The sequence below is a fragment of the Chinchilla lanigera genome, unplaced genomic scaffold (assembly GCF_000276665.1).
Source record: "Chinchilla lanigera isolate Chin_1 unplaced genomic scaffold, ChiLan1.0 scaffold00081, whole genome shotgun sequence".
Taxonomy (NCBI): domain Eukaryota; kingdom Metazoa; phylum Chordata; class Mammalia; order Rodentia; family Chinchillidae; genus Chinchilla; species Chinchilla lanigera.
The window spans coordinates 9565052-9589517 of NW_004955482.1; the positions used below are offsets into that span (position 1 = coordinate 9565052).

At 56.4% G+C, this 24466-nt stretch overlaps 1 protein-coding gene across 6 annotated transcripts in view; it reads left to right on the forward strand.

The window, feature by feature from the left end:
- Tpcn1 (two pore segment channel 1) overlaps window positions 1-24466 on the forward strand; it is a 56168-nt gene that overhangs the window by 26480 nt on the left and 5222 nt on the right. For 5 of the 6 annotated variants that reach the window (XM_005403218.2, XM_005403220.2, XM_005403219.2 and 2 more), the window contains 20 exons: window positions 1597-1724; window positions 7651-7827; window positions 8668-8781; window positions 9123-9253; window positions 9550-9638; window positions 11661-11695; window positions 12122-12180; window positions 12365-12464; window positions 15004-15120; window positions 15266-15390; window positions 16086-16134; window positions 16442-16505; window positions 17851-17895; window positions 19687-19743; window positions 19818-19871; window positions 20364-20436; window positions 21256-21363; window positions 22402-22473; window positions 22822-22911; window positions 24165-24280. In XM_005403218.2, the coding sequence (XP_005403275.1) occupies window positions 1597-1724; window positions 7651-7827; window positions 8668-8781; window positions 9123-9253; window positions 9550-9638; window positions 11661-11695; window positions 12122-12180; window positions 12365-12464; window positions 15004-15120; window positions 15266-15390; window positions 16086-16134; window positions 16442-16505; window positions 17851-17895; window positions 19687-19743; window positions 19818-19871; window positions 20364-20436; window positions 21256-21363; window positions 22402-22473; window positions 22822-22911; window positions 24165-24280 (1803 nt within the window). Of the gene's footprint in view, window positions 1-72; window positions 618-1596; window positions 1725-7650; window positions 7828-8667; window positions 8782-9122; window positions 9254-9549; window positions 9639-11660; window positions 11696-12121; window positions 12181-12364; window positions 12465-15003; window positions 15121-15265; window positions 15391-16085; window positions 16135-16441; window positions 16506-17850; window positions 17896-19686; window positions 19744-19817; window positions 19872-20363; window positions 20437-21255; window positions 21364-22401; window positions 22474-22821; window positions 22912-24164; window positions 24281-24466 lie in introns of those variants that run through there. The other variant, XM_005403222.2, reaches the window with a different exon arrangement.

Below are 24466 nucleotides of genomic sequence, written 5' to 3' on the forward strand. Positions count from 1 at the left end.
TGGTTTAGGGTGTGGGTGATGAGGGACCATATTTTCACCCTAGGTTCACTTGCTCCCGTAAGTTCACAAGTCGGGAGCCATTTCGAGCTGTGCCTGGTTACCCTGTGTGGCGTCAGGCGCCGGGCTGTTGCCGCAGTCCCAATCCAGACGCACTCCAGCAGGACCCTTCTCAGCCTGGAAGCTGGGCTCGCAGGAGTGCAGCCAGTTTATCTCCTCGTTATTGTTCCTTCTCTGCTGACTTCCTCCTCGGGCAGCCAGGGGCTGGAAGGAGCCCCGCCTTCCGAACTGGCCCAGGAAAAGTTCCAAGTTCGGCCGTGCCTGGCCGGTCGTGCATCTGCACCATATGCCCAGCTGACCCCGGTGTCCCTGTGAGTCTGCAAGCCTGTGGCCAGCTCTGAACCAAGCAGAGTGGGCAGGCCTGGGGCATTCTGCCAGGGCTGAGCAGGGCGGAGTGCTGGGAGGAGGACCTGGAAGTCAGCAGGGAACAGCGGCAGATGACCTCTACCAGGGACGGTCCAGTTCTGTAAAGTTTTGGCTAAGTAGAATCAACACACTTCCCAAGTCTGCAAAGAGTGCTCCGTTAGTGACGCTTCTGCCCTGGTCCGCTCACTCCACAGGTACAGTTGCCTGGGTTCACATTTTTCCTACTTGTGTTTCTGTTTGTAAAGATAAGTAGACTCGTACAGAAGGGCTGATCAAAGCATATGGTGTTTACATAAAAGAATTCGTTACAGAAAAAGACACATCACCATTAATCCCTTCAAAGTATCCTTACACACATGCGCGCGCACAGACATATCCCACTGTTCTAGACACTTTCTAGGGGTTTTTTGTTGTTTGTCTTTTGAGACAGGGTCTCGCTGCGTAACTCAGACTAACCTCAAACTCATGGCAGTTCTCCTGCCTCAGCCTTCCAAGTGCTGGGATTACAGGTGTGAGCCACGACACCTGGCTCTGGCCGCTTTCTGAAGCAGCTCTGGGAGTCTTCTCTCCTGAGTGTCTCTACAAGGGTTGATAAAAAAAATACAGTGAATGCTGCTGCTGAGTGCCACCCAGCAGAGAGACAGGCGGTCACACATTACCATGTGTCCTCATCCACCTTATCCACGGGATCTGGCACCTTGCAACTTCTGGCAACTTGGAACAGTAAGGCAGCCAAGACAGCACAACTAAAGACATTCATGAGAGAGGACTTCCAGACCTGCTTCAGAAAGCTGCAGGGGTCATGGGATCAGTGTGCTGAAGTTCAGGCTGGCCTTGAGCTCACTTTGTAGCCCAGGCTGGCCTTGAACTCCCAACGATCCTCCTGCCTCAGCCTCCCGAGTGCTGGGATTACAAGTGTGTGCCACCACGTTTTCTTATCTCCTTCCCTTTTGACAGAAAAGATGTTCTTCTACCCTTGATTTTCTCATGGAAGAGCAAGAAAGCGTTTCTTACCAGCCTTGCTAATTCCCGCTGTTGTCATACACAGGACGGGGCACTGACTTGTGCTCCCAGGGTGGACATGAGAGGACGGAGTGACCCCCAGCCCCTTCAGCCCGTGGAGCTCTGTTGTCTAAGCCCAGGTCGTAAGTGAATCTCTCTCTTGCCCTGCAGATGGGGGCAGCCACGCCATCCAGGATTCCCGGGCCTCCAGTCTGGTCTCTGACAGTGAGAGTTCCCCCACCGGCCCCGCCAGGCATGACTGGGAGATGAATTACCAAGAGGCAGCCATCTACCTCCAGGTGGGTGTCTCGGGTGGCAGTTGGGGGCTGCAGGTGGAGTCGTACCTGGGGTGGGGACATGTGCACCCCTCCTTCCCTGATGCCCATGGGTGCCATGCCTGTCCCGGGTGCCCTGAAGCTGCCCTCCTGGGCTTCTCTGTCCCAGGGCCACACCGGGAGGTGAGTTCTGAGGAGGGAGTTGTTCTCTGTGTCCTTAAACTGTGTGGAATGTGTCAGCATCACAGTGCGGGAACATAGGGCTCCTTATGCTGACTTGTTTTATTCACTGTGTTCATTTCTGCTGTTTCATACTTGTTTCTGGAAAAAAAAAACAAAAAAAAAACTGGTTTCTGTTTTTTTTTTTCATTTTGGAAAACAGTACCTTTCTGTGATAGCAATATATGCTCATTCTATTGAAATGAAGAAAACATTCACCCAAAGCAGTCTCTGTTAACATTATTTCTTTCTATATTAAAAAAAAAAAAAAGAACCAAGCTGGGCATGATGACAAACCCTATAATCCCAGCATTCTGGGAGGCTGAGGCAGGAGGATTGCTTGAGCCCAGGAGTTTGAAGCCAACCTGGGCAACACAGCAAGATTCTGCCTCCAAAAAAGAAAAAGTACAGTCGTCTATAATCTGCTATTTTGTTGTTCGCGGTGCTGGGTCTGAACCCAAGGCCTTGTATGCTGGGCAAGTGCTGTAGCACTGAGCTCTACCCCCGGCTCTACTCTACTCTACTCTCCTTTCTTTTTCTTTCTTGTTGTTTTTATGGCACATAGCATATGCTGTGTAACTCTTGTGTAAATATCACGTGTCTTTAAATTACATCAGGTAAATTCCCCCAATGTGCTTCGCTATTTCGATAATCTTGTGTATGGTCTTTCATTGTGTGCTTCTGTTATATGTTTACCTTACCATAAATCACAGTCCAAGGACAGCCTACATTTAGAATTCTCTGTCTCCCTCATGCACACATCTATGGTTTTCTCGCCAGAAAAAAAGACTAAGAAACGAAATTCAGGATGGGAGGAGTCTACTTTCTGGGGGCTCTTGAGATCCAGTGTGGGGTCCCCCGCCCCAGGGAGCTCTCGCCTCTTTCCTGCTACTCACTGGCTGTGGCAGCTGCATCTCACTGGCGCTGGTCTCATCACTAGGAGACTTCAGCTTCTGACATCCGTTGTCTAAGAGTGTGGGTGAGGAAATACAATTTTCTTAAATCCATTGGAATGATGATTTTCCATAATTTTTTGGAAGTAATTCTCTGTGCACGTACTGGTTTTGTCCATTTTTAAAAAGGACGTAATAAAGCCAGGCGTGGTGGTGCATGCCTGTAATCCCAGCACTTGGGTGGCTGAGGCAGGAGGATGGCCATGAGTTCAAGGCCAGCCTGGGCTACATAGCGATACCTTGTCTCAAAAAAAATAAAAATAAAAGGATGTTTTAAATCCAGATATGTGCTTGGGCTGGCTCGGCTACAGCATGTTTCTTGTGCTTTTGTGCCTGTCACACGAGGTGGCAGCTGAGGCTCAAGGGCGCTAAGTGATGCCTGAGGCCACCAGCCAGGCAGTGGCAGAGCCTGAGTTTAAACTGACCTCTGGGGACAGGGTGTGGCTTGGCTGGGGCACACGCTTAGCCTGGGTCCGGTCCCCAGAGTTGCAAAAAAAATCAGTGAACGTTCGTCTGGCCTCCAGAGATATTCTTTCTTCTACATGTTGTTGCCGCATTTCCGTTCCTGAGTACATGTCTCCATTTGAAAATGGGCCATGTACTTGGGGAAACAGAGGTCACAGAACATCCAGTGTAGCTTCTTCTGGAAGCTGGGTGTGGTGGCGCACACCTGTAATCCCACCACTCAGGAGGCTGAGGCAGAAGGATCACCATGAGTTTGAGCCCATCCTGGGCAACTTAGCAAGACCCTATCTCAAAATGAAAAGGGCTGGGGATGTAATTCAGTGTGAATTCAGTGTAATTCAGTGGGTTCTTCAGTCCCCTGTACTGAAAAGAAAACATGTCTGACGATGGAGTTCTGGTACCCTTTTAAATCTGTGTATTATTTGAAGTATTTTATTAAAAAATGCATCATTTTCTAACAATAAAAGGGGAACTCGGATGCCTGTGAGCAGCTGTTTGCAGCTGTTCCTGGAGGAAGGTCTGGCTGCGCGGAGACGGCACCCTGCCGATGGCTCCTGGATGGCAGCGTGGCGCTGAGCCAGCCCTCGGCTCGCCTGTCCTCGGGAGCCTTGCTCCATGGTCCTGGCGCCCTGAGACGGTGCTGCGGCCCTGTGGGCCTGACCAGGGAGCCGAGGCGAGAGCCTGGGAGTCAGGGCCCCCTACCTTCATGTCGTCCTCACCCAGGTCACAGACTCAGCCAGGAAACGAGCCTGGCATCCTCAGGGTTGGGATCGGACCTGGGGACATGGGAGGCGTCTCCCCCGTCTTGGCTGGTGGAGCGCTCGTCCCCTGCTCCTTTGTGGCAGTTTGGAGTCCTGGGGTCTGGATCTGAGCCTTCCTGTCACCGGCTTCCTGCAGCCAGGCCTTCCTTTCTTCCCGCTGTTTGTTGGAAGAAATTATGCAACAATTGCATTTTTTAGTAATTCAAACCAGAAGCTTCCCAGGCCCCTGTGTGCTGCTGCCTGCCCCCGCAACCACGGAGGCGGCGGTGATGGCCGCGGCCCGCCCTGCTCGCCCTCCCTTTGGCTGCCCGGATGTGTGTGCTCTTGGTCAGGCCTGTCCCCACCAGGTCTGCGGTTTGTCTTTCATTGTTTGCTAATGAAGGTGGCGCTCTGTCCAGCGCCGAGCTGCCCTGCACGCAGCCGGGCCCTTCCTCTAAGGAGGCGGTGAGGACGGGGAGGCCGAGGACCGCCTGCCCCTGCGTGATGACAGTTGGACCCTGAGACACCAGGTGCCTTTCGGGGCCCGGGCTCGCCCTGGCTCTGCCTGTGCCCTGTGGAGGACACGGAGCCCGTGGGGACGGTGAGAAGTGAGCACGGCTTCCCGGCCCCGGCTCCAGGACAGCAGGATGGCCTGTTAGCATGTCGTCGGGCCAGGCGCTGCAGGCACGGTGAGATCCTGCTCATGAGACGCCAGCAGCACAGCCCCCGCCCTCCAGAAATGTCCCTACCCTCGTCCCCAGTCAGGGCGGGAGCTAAGTCACCCCCGGCGAGGAGCACTGAAGCAAGCTGATGACGCAGGCCGACCTCAGCCACTTTAGTGCTCGCAGGGTCACTGCGTGCTGGCTGCCAGGTGACAGCTGACAAAGCCGATGAAGTGGGCCCACTCCCAGGCTGGCATTAGCAAAGAGGTCGGCAATGGCCTTAAGGTGCCACCTGCTGCGTTCCTGGGGGGCTGATTCCAGGCCAGGTCATCGATTGCCTGTGACATTAGCAGGAGGCCAAGAAGGTGACAAGCAGGGTGCTGGCGCTGCTGCTGGCCCAGGGGCTTCAGTGCCCTGGGGTCCTCGTTCCATGTGGTCTGTTGTCGTACCAGTAATGACGCGCCCGCCTGAGGGACCATGACAGGAGCAGAGAGCACAGGGCGCCCATGCCTGCTGCTAGCGTGTGGCCAAGGACGGCTGCTGACCTTTTTTTTTCTTTGCAGTACTGGGAACAAACACAAGGCCTTTGTGTGAAGCTGTATCTGTCCGCAGACCTTTTTTATTTTTTTTATTTTGAGACAGATCTCACTATGTCACAGAGTTATGCAGGCTGAGCTCAAACTTGTGATCTTCCTGCCTCAGCCTCCTGCAGTATGTGCAGCACCGTGCCTGTCTGTCGGCCACTTCTTATTACTGCAGAGATGAAGGAGTCGAAGGCAGAGCCTGTTGTTTTGAGGAGTTAGGAAGGTAGAAATAGCCAAGAACTGAAATGAAGGCCTGGGATGTGGGAGTGAGGTCCTTCGTAAGAGGGGTGTCACCAGGGAGACGAGGGAGGGGAGGGCTGGAGGAAATGGGCGTGCATGGTGGGTGGGGGTGTGAGTGGGTGCAGCCATTGTGGAAAGCAGCGCGAAGGGTCCTCAAAAATTTTTAAAGTAATTGCACTCACTTTGGCAGCATATATACTAAAAAATTAAAGGTAGTCAGGCGAGTGCTACACACATCATCCCAGCTTCTCAGGAAGCTGAGGCAGGAGGACTGTGATTTGGAGGCCAGCCTGGGCAACTTAATGAGACTGTCTCAAAATTAACAATAAAAAGGGCTGGGGGTGTTGCTTAGTGGTAAGAGCACTTGCCTAGTGAGTCCCTGGGTTCAATCTCCAATATTGCCAAAAAGTAAAAATAGAACTACCACATGATCCAGCAATCCCAATTCTGGGAGTGTATTTAGAGGACTTGAAACAAGTATGTGGCAGCAGTCCTGCGCAGCGCTGTATGCAAAATCAAGTGTCCACTGGTAGATGGGTAAAGAGAATGTTTCTTCATGTGATAGAATACCATGCAGCCTTAAAAAAGGAGGAAATCTTGTCATTTGTGACAACATGCAACATGGACAAAGCTGGAGGACATTATGATGTTAAGTGAAGTGACTGAGGCACCAGAAGACAAATGACTGTGTGGTCTCACCTACATGGGGAATCTGAAAAAGCTGAATTCATAGACGTAGAGAGGGCAGTGGTGGTTACCAGGGGCTGGGGAATGGGGAGATCCTGATAAGAGGGCAGAAGGTTTCTGTACATAGGAGGAATAAGGTTTTGGGCTCTATTCTGTAGCACAGGTAATACAGTATAGGCTGGGCATGAAGGCACACACCTGTAATCCCAGCACTTGGGAGGCTGAGGCAGGAGGATCGCCACAAGTTCAGAGCTAGCCTGTGCTACATAGTGAGCTCAAGGCCAGCCTAGACTACTTAGGAAGACCCTGTCTCAAAAAAACCACCAGCGCAACAACAAAAAAAACCAACAGGTATATAAATATATCAAAACTGTTGAGAAAGATTTTAAATACTCCCAGCACACACACATATATGTGCATACGCACAGAGCTAAATGAGGTGATGATATGGTAATTAGCTTGACTTAATCATTCCCTAATGTATCCCATGTATCAGAACATCATCATACCCCATAACTACATGTAATTATTTTTGTCAACTAAAAGCATAGGCCAGGGGCTGGGGATTTAGCTCAGCGGCACAGCATCTGCCTGGCAAGTACAAGGTCGTGAATTCGATTCCAAGTACCAGAAAAAACAAAAAAACAAAACAAACAAAACAAAACAAAACAAAAAGCATAGGCCAGGCATGGTGGTGCATACCTGTAATCCCAGCACTCAGGAGGCTGAGGCAGGAGGATCTCCATTAGTTCAAGGCCAGCCTGGTCTCTGTAAGTGAGTTCAAGGCCATGTGCACTATATAGCAAGACCCTGTTCCAAAAGGAAAAGTGTAGAAGAACAAAGAGAAAAGACAGAATCAGGGTGTGGGGCGGTCTGAGTGAGGTGAACATTAGTAGGGACCTGGGGCAGCTCTTGGTGGGCCGCAAGGCTCTGGCCCCCTTTCCCTCTGAGTGTTACCATAACTTAGCATCACGATGGCGAATGTGGGGGGCAGCGCTGTGCCCGTGCCTGGCGAGGGCCTGCTCTGCTGTGTGGCCCTGTGGAGGCTCCAGCAGTGTCCCTGCCATTGAGCCTGCCTTGTGAGAGGACTTTCTGGGCCCACAGGAGGGGCTCGGAAGTGGGGCTCTAAACTCTGCCTCAGGACAGGTGTTCAGGCTCATGGGCACTGCCCGTGCCACCTCCGCGCCTCCCCTGTGCCTCTGTGTCCCTGAGTCCCAGGGTCCTAAGCAGCCCCTGGTCTTCCGGTCTCTCCCGCCCACCCCTCAGCAGGCCGGGGGTGGCTTCGTGACGTCTTAATGGTCTGCCTCTCCCACTTTCCATCGCGCCCACCCAGCCCCCATCCTCTCGGGGCTCCTGGAGCTGCCCACCCTCCCTGGCCACCCACACGCCTGTCTTCGCAGGAAGGCGAGAACAACGACAAGTTCTTCACCCACCCCAAGGATGCCAAAGCGCTGGCCGCCTACCTCTTCGCACACAACCACGTCTTCTACCTGATGGAGCTGCTCACCGCCCTGCTGCTGCTGCTGCTGACCCTGTGCGAGGCGCCCGCCGTGCCCGCACTGCGCCTGGGCATCTACGTGAGTGGGGGGGGGCGAAAACGGGAGCTGGGCAGGGGTCTGCGCATGCGCGTGCGTCACCCCTCGGCTGACAACCCGCCCCGCGCATCCTTGCGGCTCAGCCCCACGGCCAGGGTGGTGAGTAGGGGCTGCCTCCTCGACCTGCGTCACTGCCACCCCGTCCCGTGAGTCCCCCTGAGACCCGCTCCCTGCTGCTGAGGTTTCCCCTCTGCTCCCGTGAGCCCTGCTGGGAAGTGTGCCCCGGGCAGGCAGGGCACGCATGTCCGGTCCAGTCAGGGACCCCGTCCGAGCACCTTGTTGGTCCAGGGCCCTGTGAGGTGCTAGGGAACAACCCCAGGGGACAAGACCCCTAGGGGCAACCCCAGGGGACAGTCTTCCAAAATGGGGAAGGCGGGCTCTGGGCATCTCTCTGCTTGGCAGCCCTTGTCTCGAAGACTCCTGGATTTCCAAGTTCTGCTGTTCCTTCCCTTCCTCTTTGGTTTTGAAGCCCCTGGGTCACGCTCCCTTAATGCTTTTTATGGCTGTTTTGTAAATGACATGCAAGCCTTCCTAGAGCAAGGCTGGGAAGGGATTGTCTTTTCTCACTCTCAAACTCAGGCACCTTCCTAATTTTCCGCTGTGTGGAGCATGGAGTCTGTTTCTTCAATATCAAGTTTGTATTTAGATGTTCTGGGAAAAGCTCCCTTTCTGGAGCTCCATCTGGCGTCTGGGGCGACCACGCTTTTATAACTGTGCCGTGTGTTGAGAGCAGTTTTCCAGGTCCCTGTTGGGGAAGGGACAGAGACGGAGGTGGCCATGGGGTGGCCCTGCTGGTGATGAATCTCTACGCACTCGCTGCAGGTCCACGCCACCCTGGAGCTGTTTGCCCTGATGGTGGTGGTGTTTGAACTCTGCATGAAGTTGCGGTGGCTGGGCCTCCACACCTTCGTCCGGCACAAGCGGACCATGGTCAAGGTGATGTCTGCCCACCACGCAGTGACCACGTTTCCCCGGGTGCCCTCAGGCCTGTGGGCGCAGCCTGTGCTCAGGAGGGTCTGTCACCTGGGGACCTGTCCTGACCCACTGGCATCCCCGCCAGGTTCCTGGTGTTCAGCACAGGCAGCTGGGGGGAGGCACGTGCTCTCTGTCCCACTCAGCCAGCCCAAGGGGAGCGGGGTCCCAGGCCCCTGTGTGTCACTGCCGGGGCTGGAGCCCTTCTGGGGCTAAGTTAGTGGGGGAGAGAGGTGGGGCCGCCCCTGTCGGTCTCCTGTATCCTGGGCTGTGGGCGCTGACGCTGCTGTGCCCGCTGTCCCCAGACCTCCGTGCTGGTGGTGCAGTTCGTCGAGGCCATCGTGGTGCTGGTGCGGCAGACGTCCCATGTGCGCGTGACTCGGGCACTGCGCTGCATCTTCCTGGTGGACTGTCGCTACTGCGGTGGTGTGCGGCGGTGAGGCCCGGGCGGGGTGGCCGGCCAGTCCCTGTTGTGTCAGAGCCTGGGGCGCAGGTGGGGAGGTGGCCAGCGAGAGTCCAGCCCTGTGTGTGCAGAGCGCCAGGTCCCGTGTGCATGTGCTTGGGGCAGGTGGTGGGGGCTTGAGCCACACGAGGGAGTGCTGAGCAAGGGGGTGTTCCCGGGCGCGCTGCGGGTTAGCATTCCAAGACCTCCTCTTGAGCAGCACGGCCCCTCAAGGCCCAGACAGCCACCGAGGGCTGTCACCCCCCCAGGGAGCCTGTCTCTCTCCCCAGCAACCTGCGGCAGATCTTCCAGTCCCTGCCGCCCTTCATGGACATCCTCCTGCTGCTGCTGTTCTTCATGATCATCTTCGCCATCCTTGGTGAGTGCTGGTGCCGGCCGCGCATGGGAGCAGGTCCGCAGGTGGAAGGGGCTGCGTTTCCCCAGTGTCTGCTAACACGGTCCGCAGGGATGTATTGCGCATGCTTCTGGAGGCCGGAAGCCCAAGGCGAAGGTTTCCGATGGTCCAGGGTCCAGTGCGGGCACTTCCTGTCCGCATCTGTGCCTCCTGCTGCGTGGGGAGAGGGTGAGGCAGCTCTCCGGGGCTGCTTGTGTGAGGGTGCTGGGTCATTCAGGAGGGCAGAGGCCTGGTGACCTGCATAAAACTCAGACAGCTTTTGTAAGTAATGTAGGCCCCGTGGACCCACCATTCAACTCAGCAGAGGGGGTGACGGAAGGAAACGGAAACCGCCTTCGGGTCCTCTGATCCCAGTCCCCCCTCTCCCAGGTGCACCCCGTCCTGAGCACCTTTACATTAATACTTCACAGGTACAATTCTGCAAGCCACGATTAAGTGGTATTGCCTGGCCTGGCTTAGTGTCACACACTTGTAATCTCAGCAGTCTGGGAGGCTGAGGCAGGAGGATCAAAAGTTTTAGTCCAGGGGCTGGGGATTTAGCTCAGCGGCACAACGCCTGCCTGGCAAGCACGAGGTCGTGAGTTCGATTCCCAGTACCGGAAAAAAGCCAAAAAAAAAAAAAAAAAGTTTTAGTCCAGCCCCAGCAACTTAGCAAAACTCTTCTCAAAATTAATGAAAAAAAACTTAAAAAGGGGCTGGGGCTGGGCATGGTGGTGCACACCTCTAATCCTAGCACTCGGGAGGCTGAGGCAGGAGGATCTTTGCAAGTTCGAGACCAGCCTGAGCTGCAAAGTGAGTTCACAGCCAGCCTGAACTGCACAGCAAGACCCTGTCTCAAAAAAGACAAAAATATAAAAAAACAAAAATCAAAAGGGGCTGGGGATATAGCTCAGTGTGAGGACCTGGAGTCAATCTCCAGTACTACCAAAACCAAAAAGACTCCTAACTGGTGTTGCCTTGCATATTTTAAAAAATTGTATAAATGGTTTCAGAAAGTATGTGTCTGTTCTGTGGGTTGCTCTTTTCCCCACTGTGCTTTTGTGGTTCCTCGCACCAACACATGTGGCTGTAGCTCATTCATTTTCCCTGGAGGGTAGTGAATGTGCCAGAACGCATTGGTCTGCACCCTGTGGGGTGTTTTCTGTGTCCCATGCCCCACTGCAAGGAGCCTGCTGACTCCTGGTGCACATGTCTGAGACCCTGTGGGGCAGTGCCTGGCCCTTAGGGCCTGTGACCTTGAGCTTCCCAGGATGCTGGAGAAGGCCACAGCCTTTCTCCTAGGAGCTGGGCATGCCCCTGGGGGTGGGCTGACCGTGTGGCCTCAGGCCAGAACCCAGGCTCAAAAGGTGAGGTCTCCATGTGGCCAGGACTCCTTGGGGGGCAAAGATGATGGAACCAGAGAGGCCTGATCTAAATGCAACGTCATACTGGCACCAGGCACTGGCAACTGCTCTGTGCCAAGCCCTCGGCCCCCACCCCTTACCACCACCCCATGGGGTGAAATTGCCCTGTGCCCACTCTGAGGGCAGAGTCTCTCTCTTCCCAGGCAGGACTTCTGGGCCAGGAATAGCCCATTCCCGGAGGGAGGAGGCTGCCCAGGACAGCCAGCCCTCGGGGCTGTGACTTGGCCATGGAGCTCTCACAGCCGGAGCTTGGAAACCAGTAGTCTGGAGTTCGGGCCCCGCCCACGGACGTGCTCCAAGTTTGATCTGAAAACTTGGAGCCAGTATTTTAAAATTAGATCTTACACAAAAGTGTGCATTTCCAAATAATAAAGCATGGGCCCCGAAACACTGGGAGAGGGCATCGCCTGCGGCAGCGCCCACTGTCCCAGGTGGCACTTGCCCTCCCATAGCGTCCCTGCCATGCCCATGCCCTTCCTCGGCCACTACGCTTGTGGATGTCAATTTGTCTGATCTTTGGGGGGCCTGGCCTGGGGCCCATGCTCTAACCCTGTCTTTCGTCTGTCTTTCTGCCATGTTCCAGGATTCTACTTGTTCTCTCCTAATCCCTCTGACCCTGTAAGTAGCTGGCAGCTTTGTCTCTTTTGTGGAGGGGGTTTTCCTTTGAGAAAGTGGCTGGAGGACACCCTGGGGTCTTGGAAGGGCCGCGCCCAGCTTCCCTCAGCCTCAGGCACCGGACAGACCTCCCACCGAGATGAGAGCTGGGGAATCCGCTTTCCCATGCTTAGGAAGGGGGTCCCATGGTCGGGTCTGGCACCCCGAGCGTTTGGTGCGGCAGTGGAGGGGCCAGGCTGGTGGCCCAGGCACGTGACGTCAGGAAGGGGTCCCCCATAGTGGAAGCCTGCTTCTGCTAGAGCGTGGAGCTCAGCAAGGCGGGGGACTGCACGTCTGCCCGGTGACCTGGGGGTCTGCAGGAGGAAGGGGAACCCGTGGAGGTGCTTTCCAGGCTGTGCCCTCAGAGTGACCCCGCCCTCCTCCCTCCAGTACTTCAGCACCTTGGAGAGCAGCATCGTCAGCCTGTTTGTCCTTCTGACCACAGCCAAGTGAGTCTGGGCTCCTCTGCCTGCGGTCATCCACTCGTCTGCCCCATCTTTGTGCACAGGCGCTCAGAGTGCTGTGGACACGGGAAGCCCAGGGGCCGGGTGTCAGGAAGGCAGACGAGGGGGCTGTCCCTGGAAGAGACGAGGCGGGTGGCCATGGGTGGCGGGTAACCCTCTGCCACTGCAGCTTCCCGGATGTGATGATGCCCTCCTACTCCCGGAACCCCTGGTCCTGTGTCTTCTTCATCGTGTACCTCTCCATCGAGCTCTACTTCATCATGAACCTGGTGAGTAACTGTGCTGCAGTGGCCTGCATCAGCCTCTGGGCGGGACGTCCCAGACTCAGCCCGGCGCGGTCTCGTACCGACGGTCAGTACTGCGGTCATCCCGCTGGTGAAGCCTTAGCCCGCATGCGCAAAGTGGTTTAGACATAAAGATGAGATGATGCAGCACCACTGCCCTGGCCGTTCTGTTACTTTGATTCTCAAAGAACAGATGAAGAAACTGAAGATGTCACGCTGACCAAGGGACCCAGCTCAGCTCCTGCCCCAGCCACCCCTTGCTGCGTCCATGTGCCAGGAGCATGTTATGAATTCATTTCCACCCTGTTTGTCGTGAGCCACCAGGAAATCTGATGTAGAGTGCAAAGTCCCTGCACACACTGAGACCTTTGGAGGTGTCAGCAGAGGCATAGCTGCCACTGGGCAGGTTTCCTGACATCAGCAGATCCTGGCCACTGCCGGGACTACGTGTCAGCACCAGAGTCAGCAGAGGGGGCGTTAGATCTGCTGCTGTGTGATTTGCTTGTTCCCTGTTGAGGTGCTGGGGAGAGAATCCAGGGCCGCGCTCAGGCTAGGCAAGTGCTCACCAGCCCAGCATATGTATTTCTGTGCAAACTTTTGAAAAGTATCATTGCACTGGTCACCGTGGTCAGGCCAGTGTAGAAACGGAAAACGTTTTCTCTGGGGAGATTTGTGAGACCTCTTAAAACTTTGCAGTCTTAAGAAAGAAAATATTTTCTTTTTTAATTCTGCAAAAACTGAAGAGCAGTGTGTGGCAATGTGTTCCCACTACCTTCTGGCTTCAGTGAATTTGCACAACCGGGTCACAGAACCCAGGAAACATGTGGGCCTGTTTGTCGTGTAGACTGTCAGGGCAAGGCAAGGCGGGTGTGCAGAACTTCCGCACTTTCACCATGTACCACGGGCATGCTCAGCTGTCCGGAAGCTCTCCTGAGCATCTTCTGACTTTTTGGCTTTTTGGTTTTTTGGGGTTTTTTTGCCCCCAGTACCAGGGACTGAGCTCAGAGCCTTGGCATGAGCTACATCCCCAGGCCTTTTAAAAAACTTTTTTATTTTGAGGCAGCGTCTCACCAAATCGCTAAGTTGTCCAGGCTGGCCTTGAACTTTCAGTTCTCCTGCCTCAGCCTCCTGAGTGTTGGGATTATAGATGTGCACCACCACGCCCAACTCTGAGTTTTACTGGAGGCTTCCTGGTGTAGGAGGCCTGTTCAAAGTGGGGACACCCTGTGCGCGTGGAGCTGGACAGCGAGAGTGTGACCTCCTGCTGACAGGCCAGGTGGGATGCCCGTGAGACCCGTCTGCCTCAGCGTTTGCAGCTCTGTGTGTCTCTGTGTGCCCTCCCCCAGGGCATTGGGCAGTAGCCCTGTGGCATGAGAGTCCCACAGCCTGTGACCACAGGAGGGAAGGTCAGAGAGTTTTTATGGCCAGCTCTTAGACAGGGCGGGGCTGATTAGAGTTTTGTGACGTGCTTTGGGAAAGTGAAATTGCAGTTCCTGAGGCCTGCTTGGGGGAAGGAGTTATGAGCCAGGAACCATGGATAAAAACAAATGTAGAGCTGGGCATATTGGCGTACACCTGTAATCTCAGCCCTCTGGGAGGCTGAGGCAGGAGAATTGAAAGTTCAGGCTGAGCTTGGGCAATTTAGCAACTCAGCAAGACCCTGTCTGACAATAAAAGAATAAAATACAAAGTGGGATGAGGAGGTAACTCAGTGTGAAGATCCTGGGTTTAATCCCCAGTACTGCAAAATAAAAGAAAACAGATGTGGACATACCATAATATCACAACTAGGAAAGTGTAGATCAGGAACCAGTCCAGCGCTGGGAGCTGGAACTGCTGGCCAGATCCAGCTCCCAGCCTGTTTCTGTCAATAAAGTTTTATTGGTACACAGCCATGTCCATTTGTGTGCGCAGGTCTGTGACTGGTTTCACTGGTAGGAAGGGGATTGAGTAGTTGGAACAGAGACCATCTGACCTCTTGTTCCGGAGAAGTTTGCTTACCTTCACCTCACCTAGACAAGTGGGGGACCACCTTGAAGAGGTGGAAGGAGAGCGTTCTCTCCAAATGCTTTTGAGAAAGAGCACTCCGAGGAAGGTTGTTGCAGCTTCCTCCCTCCGTCCCTGTGCCCTCTGAAGATGAAGCCTGCGGCCCTGATTCGCTGAGTGTGGGCGCAGGCAGCTGCGGGCACCCCTTTCTTGGCTAAGGCCTCCTCCACCCTCTCCTGTTGGGGGCCACCCGTGGGGCAGTGACCCCCAATAACCAGTAGGACGAGAGGAGGAAGGGGCGGGCTGTTCCTCTTGCTGCTCCCCTGTCCCCCAGCCTGTCGTCTGCCCGGCAGGGACAAATTGCAGGTGGGGACAGGGAGGAAGGAGGAGGCCAGGGGATCCAAGAGCAGCGCCTTTTGAGGGAAGGGCGCGAGTGAGCTGTGGTGCTGCTGCTGCTGCTTGGAGCCCAGCCCAGGGCAGCCCCTGCCAGAGCTCCAGGCCCCCACAGGGCAGCCAGCGCTCTGTGCTTCCCTCCCAGCTCCTGGCCGTGGTGTTCGACACCTTCAACGACATCGAGAAGCGCAAGTTCAAGTCTCTGCTGCTGCATAAGCGAACTGCCATCCAGCACGCCTTCCGCCTGCTCACCAGCCAGCGGGTAAGAGCGGGCGTCTGGGTGTCTCTGTCCTCCTGGCCGGAAATAGCAGTCTTGCCGTTGGGAAGATGAGCATCGCCCTGGGGTCTCTGGTGCAGGCCACGGGCCCTGGGGGCCCTGGATGCCTCACATGGTCTCTCTCCCCCAGAGGCCCAAGGGCATTTCCTACAGGAAGTTTGAAGGCCTGATGCGCTTCTACAAGCCCAGGATGAGTGCTAGGGAGCGTTTTCTGACTTTCAAGGCGCTGAATCAGAGCAACAAACCTCTGCTGAGGTGAGAGCGGATGCCCGGTGGGGGCGGGGCAGCCCCTCGGACATCCCCAGAGTGAGCTGGGACAGGAGGTCCACACAGCCTTGAGTTTTCTCACACAGCTTCTTCTGTGTGGAGATTGCGCTCATCGGGGTTCTTTCTTACAAGCCACAGGAGTCCTACTGAGATCTATTTCTGGGAGGCTTGGTAGAAAAGGGTTGTTTGAGCTGGGCGTGGTGGTGCATGCCTGTAATCCCAGCACTGTGGGAGGCTGAGGCAGGAAGATGAAAAGTTTGAGCCCAGCGCGGGGAACTTAGCAATTTAACATGGGATACTGTCTCCGAATGAAAATTTTAGAAAGAAAAGAAAACAAGGACAGGCCTGTTTGCCCATGAGAGGGACCAGTCCAGCTGCTTACCCATAAGCCCCAGGGGGGCAGAGCAGCCTGAGCGCTCCATGCAGTGCTTCGTGTGCAGACTTGGGCAGGCACCGTCAGCGTGGGGAGACGCAGCCTACGGAGGTGGGAGGCTGGTTGCTTATGCATGGCCTCAGCATGGCCGTGCCCAAGGCTGCCCCTCCTGGGGACTGAGAGCTCAGGGCCCCATAGTCCCAGCACTGGTGCCCCTGCACCCTCAGAGGTACTGCAGGCAGGCAAGGGTGGGGCCAGAGCCCAGTGGTCGTGTCAAGAGTGACCTGCCTTTTTGCTTTGCTTACAACAGCCTGGAGGACTTCTGTGACATCTACGAAATTGCCACCCTGAAGTGGAAGGTACGGGCTCCAGGAGACAGGCAGGGCAGGCGGGCAGAGTCCCGAATCCAGGTCCATCCCCACGTGAGAGCAGTCACCTCGGGGACCACAGGCCAGCCTGCACCTGCTTCACTTGGAAGTGGATTGTGGCTCAGAGCTCCAAGTCTTGGGCAGAACCCGGGTGCCTGGGTGACATCGGGCGAGTGACAAACTACCGACCTCCAGTGTAGCTGGCAGGCAGGGGTGGCAGGCGGCATCCTGGCCAGGGCCGGTCCTGGTCCTGGTCCCTCCCTGATACATGGTCCCTCATGGCCCTGCTGCCCTGCAGGCAAAGAGAAACCGCGAGCACTGGTTTGACGAGCTCCCCAGGACGGCCTTCCTCATCTTCAAGGGTGAGGCTGGGCCCGGGTGGGCGAGCGTCTGGGGCAGGTTCAGAGGGCGTGTGTGCGTGCGTGTGTACAGGGCGTGTAGTGTGTGCATGCAGGGACGCTGCAGGTGTGATTGTGTGAGCAGAGAAGTGAGTGGCAGGACCCGAGCTAAGCAGGATCTACACCACTAACTCAAAAGCCAGGGGCTGGTGATGTGGCCCGGTGACAGCCCCTGCCTCACCCCATGCAGGAGGCCCTGGGTCCCACTCCCAGCACTGCAGGAAAACACCCTTCAAAGGGATTCATCGAAGAAAGATTAGGAAGATATTTAGAAGAAAATGACGCCCCCTACACACACAGGGCAGCCACTGCCAATTCTCTGATGTGCTTCTTTCTGTGCCTTTTTTTTAATTATTATTATTTTTGTTTTTTGAGACAGGGTCTCACTTTGTAGTCCAGGCTTTTCTTGAACTCATGGTGATCCTCCTGCCTCAGCCTCCCAAGTGCTGGAATTATGGGCATGTACCACCACTCATGGCCTTTCTGTGCATTTTTAAACAGCAGAGGGATTATGTTAAGCATTCTCTCTGTGACCTGCCGCTCCGTCTAGTAACATATTCTACCCACTCCCTTGGCAGGCCGTGTGTGGGTAGTGTACTTGGCCGCTTGTGTAACACACAAACAGTCTGAACTTGGAAATTTTTCAGTCGGGGGCTGCTATGATTTGCCCAACAGTTCCCCTTAGTTCAGTGCCGGTTTTGAAGTTCTGCATGGGAATGTGGTCAGCCCTCAGGGTATTTCTTGGGCAAAAACTGGAAGCCTTGGTCTGGGCCGTTAAGAACAAGAGTAAAGACATTACAGTCTCTTTTGTGGTTTTTCCCACATCAAAGCCCTTCCCCAGCTGTTACCCCATGTTCTTTTTATTTATTTATTTTTTTATCCCATATTCTTTATTCCCCTCACTGCTTTTTTTTCTTTTAGAGACAGGGTCTTGCTGTGCTGCCCAAGCAAGCCTCAGATTCCAGGGTTCAGGTGACCCTCCTGCCTCAGCCTCCCAACAAGTTGGGACTAAGGCATGTCCATCCCAGCTCATGTCCCTTGATCTCTGAGGGCTTTTCCTGCCACTCAAATGGTAGTACAAAGCTTCGCTCTGCTCCATGTCGGCACCAGGTTGCCTGGGCTCTCCCCAGGGCAGCCGTGTGTCTTGTCCAGGCTCTGAGCCATGCTGTGGGTGTTGCTTTAGGCCCGTGCTTTGTCGCTGTCCTTTGTCAGCCCCACACCAGAATGTGGTTGCCAGATGCATGAAGTTTGGTAGGGGGACTTGTTCTTGCAGGAAATCCCGACTTTAACATTTCTTTTCTTCAAACAGGAATTAATATCCTGGTGAAGTCCAAGGCCTTCCAGTATTTCATGTGTAAGTGCGAGCCGACAGCCAGGCTCTGCTCCTCCTCAGCAGTTCGCCATTCTAGCCGCTGGGGAAGCGGGAGAAGAGGCTGGATTATGTCTCTGACTTCGTATGGTAGAAAATGCCAGGCTCGGGGGCTGAGGGTGTGATGCAGTGACGGAGCTGGTGCTTTGAGAATGGGAGGCCCTGGGGTCAGCGTCACTGCCTCCCACAGAAATCAGAAGGGAAAAGTCCCAAGCTCTCTGAGAGTGGAGGGAAGGGTGTCTTGCAAACGCGGCACCCAGCGCCAGGCTGTCATCTCACGGGCGGCCCTTCCCGCTCACCGCGACCCTGCAGGAGCTTCGGCGGCAGATCCAGAACCCTGGCGTGTGATGCTGACTTGTATCCTAAGTCTGCTTTAACCTGCGTGCTCGTCTTCGTCCTTTCCTCCCTTGCGGGATACCACTATGAGGAAACAGTGCCCTGTCCTTTGTCTCAGTTTGCTTGTCACATTGAACTCACGTCTTAGAATCTGGTGATTACGTCGACCACCATGGTGTCTGACACACTTGCCGCGGGTGGCTGTTTACATTTAAGCTAATTAAAAGAAAACTTCAAGGGCCTAGGGATATAGCTCAGCGGCATAGCGCCTGCCTGGCAAGCGCTAGGTCGCGAGTTTGATTCCCAGTACCACCAAAAACAAACAAAAAAAAAACAATAACAAAAAAAGAAAACTTGAGTTCCTCATCACATGTCAAGTGCCCAGCACCAGAGTCAGCACAGGGAGTGCTCTCCTGGGTCAGGGCTGATCTGGAGGCTCAGCCGGATGCCCCCTTCCCAGGAGCCCTGGCACCCTCAGGCCGGACATGGCATTTAGAGACCACAACCTGAAGTGCTGGGGTGCTCGCTGCTGCAGATTGGTTATCATGTCTTTCCAGGGACGCGGCTAGGAGATCCCCTTTGTAAGATAGCTGTGTTGCGTGTTCACCCTAGTACTTCAGATTCGGGAAGGGGGTTTTACCTGTCAGTGTGACATGTTAAAATCTGGCTTCCCAAGAATGCTAACACAGTTGTTTATTTGCTTCATCCCAGTCTTATAATAGCAATCTCAGGACAGTCCCAACAATGTAATTACTAGGAGTGGCACGCTAAGGACACCTTCAGGTCACTGTTTTAGCTCGCACATTTGAATCAGTCTTTCTTTCTTTCTTTCTTTCTTTCTTTCTTTCTTTCTTTCTTTCCTTTCTTTCTTTCCTTTCTTTCTTTCTTTTCTTTCTCTCTCTCTCTGTCTTCCTCCCTCCCTTCCTCCTGCTTTCTCTTTCTTCTTTCCTTCCTTCCTTCCTTCTTTCCTTCCTTCCTTCCTTCTTTCCTTCCTTCCTTCCTTCTTCCTTCCTTCCCTCCTTCCCTCCCTCCCTCCCTCCCTCTCTCTCTGTCTTTCTTGTACTGGAGGTTGACCCCAGAGCCTTTGCCCTGTGTGACATCCCCAATCAACTTTTAGTTTTTATTTTGACCCAGTGTCTCACTGACTCACCTAGGTTGGGCTCAGACCTGCCACTCTCCTGCTTCAGCCTCCCAGCATGGTAGAGGGACAGGCATGCGGCATTGTACCCAACTGTGTTTCTTTTGTTCTGAAAGGAAACTCCCGGTTGATTCAGCTCCCTAGAAGGAGCTCAAGCAGAAGGGAGCTCCTGTGAAGCGGGCGTGTGGGGCAGCCCTGTCCTCCACGGGGCAGAGCTTCCTGGAGAGAACCAGGGCTGCAGCCAGCTGTGACCGGCGCATCTCCCAACCCTCCTGTCCTGTGTCTGCTGTGGTCTCTTTCAGACTTGGTGGTGGCGGTGAATGGGGTGTGGATCCTGGTGGAGACTTTCATGCTGAAAGGTGAGCAACTGCAGCTGGGGATGGTTGCCCTGCGGGACTGGGCTCGCCCTCACCTGCCCTGCTCTGTCCTGCAGGCGGGAACTTCTTCCCCAAGCACGTGCCCTGGAGCTACCTCGTCTTTCTCACCAGTGAGTGTCCTGGCTGGGGGGCCGCCGTTGCACGGGCAGCGTGCTCTTCCCTGCAGAGCTGCGGAGGGAAGGGGCAGAGATGCAGTCTGATTCTGTCTCATCCCTGTTTAAGCTCCGCGGTTGTCTCTGCCCTCCAGAGCGAGCCTGGGCCGGGTGTGACACACCTGCCTGGCGCGTGGCCAGCACTCACACTGCTGTTCCCCGTTTCCTTGTCAGACTCTAAGCTCCATGCCAGCGGGCACCACCCATCCCCACTCCTTGTAGTGCCCAGCCCTGAGCCTGGCACTAAAGAGGTGCACAGGGAGCGTGTCCGAGAGGCCGGGGCATCTCTGTGCTTAAGCAGTTGCCCCATCATCCGCTGCCCAGGCCAGGCCCTGTCCTGTAGCGCCTGCCGTCCCCTGCAGGGTGGGGAGGTGGTGTCTGCAGGACCCCGAACCCAGTCAGGAGGGAGAGGGCCAGGGACGCAGTGCTGACCGCCCCTCCTGCCTGCAGTCTATGGAGTGGAGCTGTTCCTGAAGGTGGCTGGCCTGGGCCCTGTGGAGTACCTGTCCTCCGGATGGAACCTGTAAGTGACACTCTCCCGGCCCCCAGCCCACTCCCTCATGTGCTGTCCACTGCGGCTCAGGACCTTACACGGCCACCCTAGCCTGTCCTCCGGGCGGTGGCCCCAAGGTTGCTGACTGGCTCGGCAGGAGGCATTAAGTTTGTCCTCCGCTCAATCTCAGCACCTGGAGAAGGCGCCAGCGCCTCCCCTGGTTAGCAGTGGAGAGAGCCACGCAGCCCTTCTCTCCTGGGAATCAGGCCCCCCACAGAGACCCCGGGTCGTGAGAGGGACAGTTACCAGTTTCCAGAGGGCAGTGGTATGTGCCTGCCGTCCCAGCTGTCTGGGAGGCTGAGGCAGAAGGATCACTTGAGTCCAAGAGTTCAAGGCCAACCTGGGCAACACAGTGAAATTCTCTCTCAAAAAACTAAAGCTAAAAATAGGCTTGAAAAATAACGCTGAATGGCAGAGAGTTACCCAGGACTCCATACAGAAGACCAGGAAGGACATGTCCCTTTTGTCCTGTTCTGCCAGGGAACTCTCTGGAAGTCCCGCCTCTTCCTGCAGTGTCCCTGGGGGTTGGGCGACAGATGTGTTGGGTGCTGCCGAGCCTGGATCTTGCGCCCTCTCTGCCCTTAGACCACTGCGGCCCTCTGGACTGGTTCCCAGGCCTCTGTGCCCACAGGGTCAGCCCCGAGGCCTGACCCTGAAACCTGTGCTATGCTTGGGGCCTGGCCCCTCAACCCCATGGCCCAGGGTGAACCTGTGGGCGAGGCTGGCAGAGGCGGCAAAGATGCAGGGTCCTGGGCTACCAGGCCAACCGTGGCTTCTTCCCTGGCCCAGGTTCGACTTCTCCGTCACAGCATTTGCCTTCCTAGGCCTGCTGGCTCTGGCCCTCAACATGGAGCCCTTCTATTTCATCGTGGTCCTGCGTCCCCTCCAGCTGCTGAGGTAATGGCCAGGGCTGGGGCGGGGACAGACGGAGGGTGGGAGCCCCTGGGACTGGCCTGGGAGGTGACGCAGGGCTGGAGTCAGAGGCATCACTGCCCTGCAGAGGCTGCGGGCATGAACAGGGGCTGGGTCTCCTGTAAGCGCAGGCTGCACCCCATGGCCGGGCACACCGACTGGCCTCGCTGCCCTGCTTGTGACTCCTGGGAACTCTCTGCCCATGGAGTGACCCGCACTGCTATGATGCTGTCAGAACCAGAGCGCTCAGCTCAGCAGAGACCCCCTCGCTCTTCCCGGGCCCCCTCTGGGGAGATCCCTCATGCAGGTGCCCCCTTTCCCAGGCAGCCGAGGGGAATCAGTGGGGCCCTGCCCCACCCATGGCATCTCTTCCGAACGAGGCTCGTGGGACCTCCTGCCCTTGGGGTCCTGGATTCTCTGCCTGCCGCAGCCCACCCACACCCACCGTCCTGTCCCCTTCCTCCCTGGAGGCCTTCTTGGCCCGGTCTCTGGAGGAAGAGCCTGCTGCCACGGTACCCATGCTGGTGGCCTGCATGTCCCTTCTCACACGCAGCCGCCCGCTCATTAGCCGTGAGCTGTAACTGGGCATCGGTGCCTCTTTCCTGGTTGGTCACATCCTCTGGAGCAAGGCCTCAGCCCTCTGTGAGCTGCCTGCCTCATTTGAAAGCCCGCAGAGTCTCTGCTACCTGCCGCATGACCCTGTAAGGCGCTGTGGGGAAGCTGTGCGTGGTGGCACACGCCTGTCATTCCAGCGCCAGAAAGGCTGAGGCAGGAGGATCACAAGTTTGAGGCCAGCCCACGCGATTTAGTGAGACCTGTCTCCACAAAGGCCTGGGGTGTGACTCAGTGTCAGTGTCAGAGTGCTTGCCTGGCATGTGTGAGGCCCTGGGTTCCATCCTCGGTACCCGGTTACCACCGTCTGCTACCCCGTGCATGGGGCCCTGCAGCCTCTCCCGCCACATGCAGGCGTGGAAGGCGGGTGGCCCAGGTGTCCACCTTGACCGCTGCCCTTCCCTCGGCCAGGCTGTTCAAGCTGAAGAAGCGTTACCGCAATGTGCTGGACACCATGTTTGAGCTGCTGCCACGGATGGCCAGGTACTGCCCTGCCCCGGCCCACAGGCCCGGCACCGCGCGTGTGCCCAGGGAGGGAGCTGGGAGGTGTCGGGGCCAGGAGGAAGCCCAAACGGGGTCGACCAGGGGCCTGGCGGGTCTCAGAGGAGGCTGACTCTTGGCTACAGGGGTGTCCCTGGCCCGCCTTCCCTCCACTGCCCCTTCCGAAATACCCACGGGCGGGTGGGGCTGCGGCGCACGCACCGCCTGTCTCCTGGGACCCCCGAGAGGGTGAGACTGCGTCCAGGACGTCTGTCCTCGGGTCCCTGTGCAGATGCCTGCAGCGGTGGCCCGCCCTCCGCCCTCACTCACATCCCTCTGGCCTCCTTGCAGCCTCGGCCTCACACTGCTCATCTTCTACTACTCCTTCGCCATCGTGGGCATGGAGTTCTTCTGCGGGCTCCTGTACCCTAACTGCTGCAAGTGAGTGGCCGGGGCCCAGGCTCGCTGGGAAGCCCTGGATCTCAGGGGCTGCGTGAGGAGCCTGGACTCCGCTTGTCTCGGGCTGGGGGTGGGGGGTTGTTGGGCAGATCCTTGCCCCCCAGCCAGGGTCAGGAGCCATGCTGCCATCAGGTGCCCGAAGGTTCTGCGTCCCCGGGGCCAGAGGCCTGAGTCCCGGGCTGCCCCCTGCTCTGCAAGGGCATGTCTCCCGGGGGCAGCCCCACCCCATGCCTGCCTGTCCCTGCCCGCTTTGCCCCAAGCCATCCTTCTCAACTTGGCGTCCTTTTCGCGAGTGGGTCCCTGTGACCCGAGTGCTGACCCCGCAACCACGTGCAGTGTCACGCTGAGCTGGGGACCAGAGCCGTGGCCGTGGGTTACCAATAGTAGAGTACATCAGAACCCAGAGGGCGCGTCTCCATGGGCGCGTCCCCGACATGCCATCCCAGACGTGCCTGAGGGGAGCTGCTGTGGACTTGCAGGAGGCCCACGACTCTGCCTGCTGCTGGTGGCCCAAGTGCTGAACTCTTAAATGCATCAGCAGTGTGGAGTTTAACCATAAAGAATGGGCAGGTAGCTGGGTGTGGTGAGCACATCTGTAATCCCAGCACTCAGGAGGCTGAGGCAGGAGGATCTGTAAGTTTCAGGCGAGTCTGGGCTATATAGTGAGTTCAAGGATGGGCTCAACTACGTAGTGAGGCCCTGTCTAAAAAAACAAAAAGAAATGGGCACACACTCAATACTCTGGGAGGCTGAGGCAGGAGTATCATAAGTTCATGAGTTTAAGCCTAGCTGGGCAAGTTGTTTAAAAAAATGGGTGGGGTTTGCAGCTCCGTGGAGAGCTCCAGGTTCATCCCCCAGCCACCCTGCAGAGGGGCAGATGAGGTCTCCTTGAAGTGGGACACACCGAGCAGAGCACTGGATGGGAGTGGCTCCTCCACCTGGAGCTGGAGCCAGGTGTTGGGCTCAGGAGCCCCCCGCCCAGTGGGGGCACAGAGAAGGCAGTGGCAAAGCTAGAGAGCAAAGTCCCCAGCTACAGAGATGCCTGGAGATGGCGCCAGGGCCGCAGGGCTGGGAGCTCCCCCAAAGCTGGCAGGGGTTGGAGCCCAAGGCCCTCCTCAGGCAGGACACAGCAGGAGCTAGAGGGGCGGGGCAGGAAGGCCCCACGGCTGGGCCTTGCCTAGGTGTCCTCTGCCGAGGGGACAATGACCTTGTGACCCCTCTGCCCCGGCCCCCAGCACCAGCACGGTGGCGGATGCCTACCACTGGCTCAACCACACTGTGGGCAACAAGACCGTGGTGGAGGAGGGTTACTACTATCTCAACAACTTCGACAACGTCCTCAACAGCTTCGGTGAGTGGAGCCTGCGGGTTGCCGAGGGGATGCCGCTGGCGCGCTGCCCGGGTCCCGGCAAAGCTGGGCGAGGCTCTCCGTCCCCTGCCTGCGGCTGGACCCAGCTGGAGGGTGTGCTCCGCCCCTCGAGGGCCAGGGTCCAGTGCCTCCCCCTCATTTGTGTCTTCTGGGGAGACCCTGCCCAAG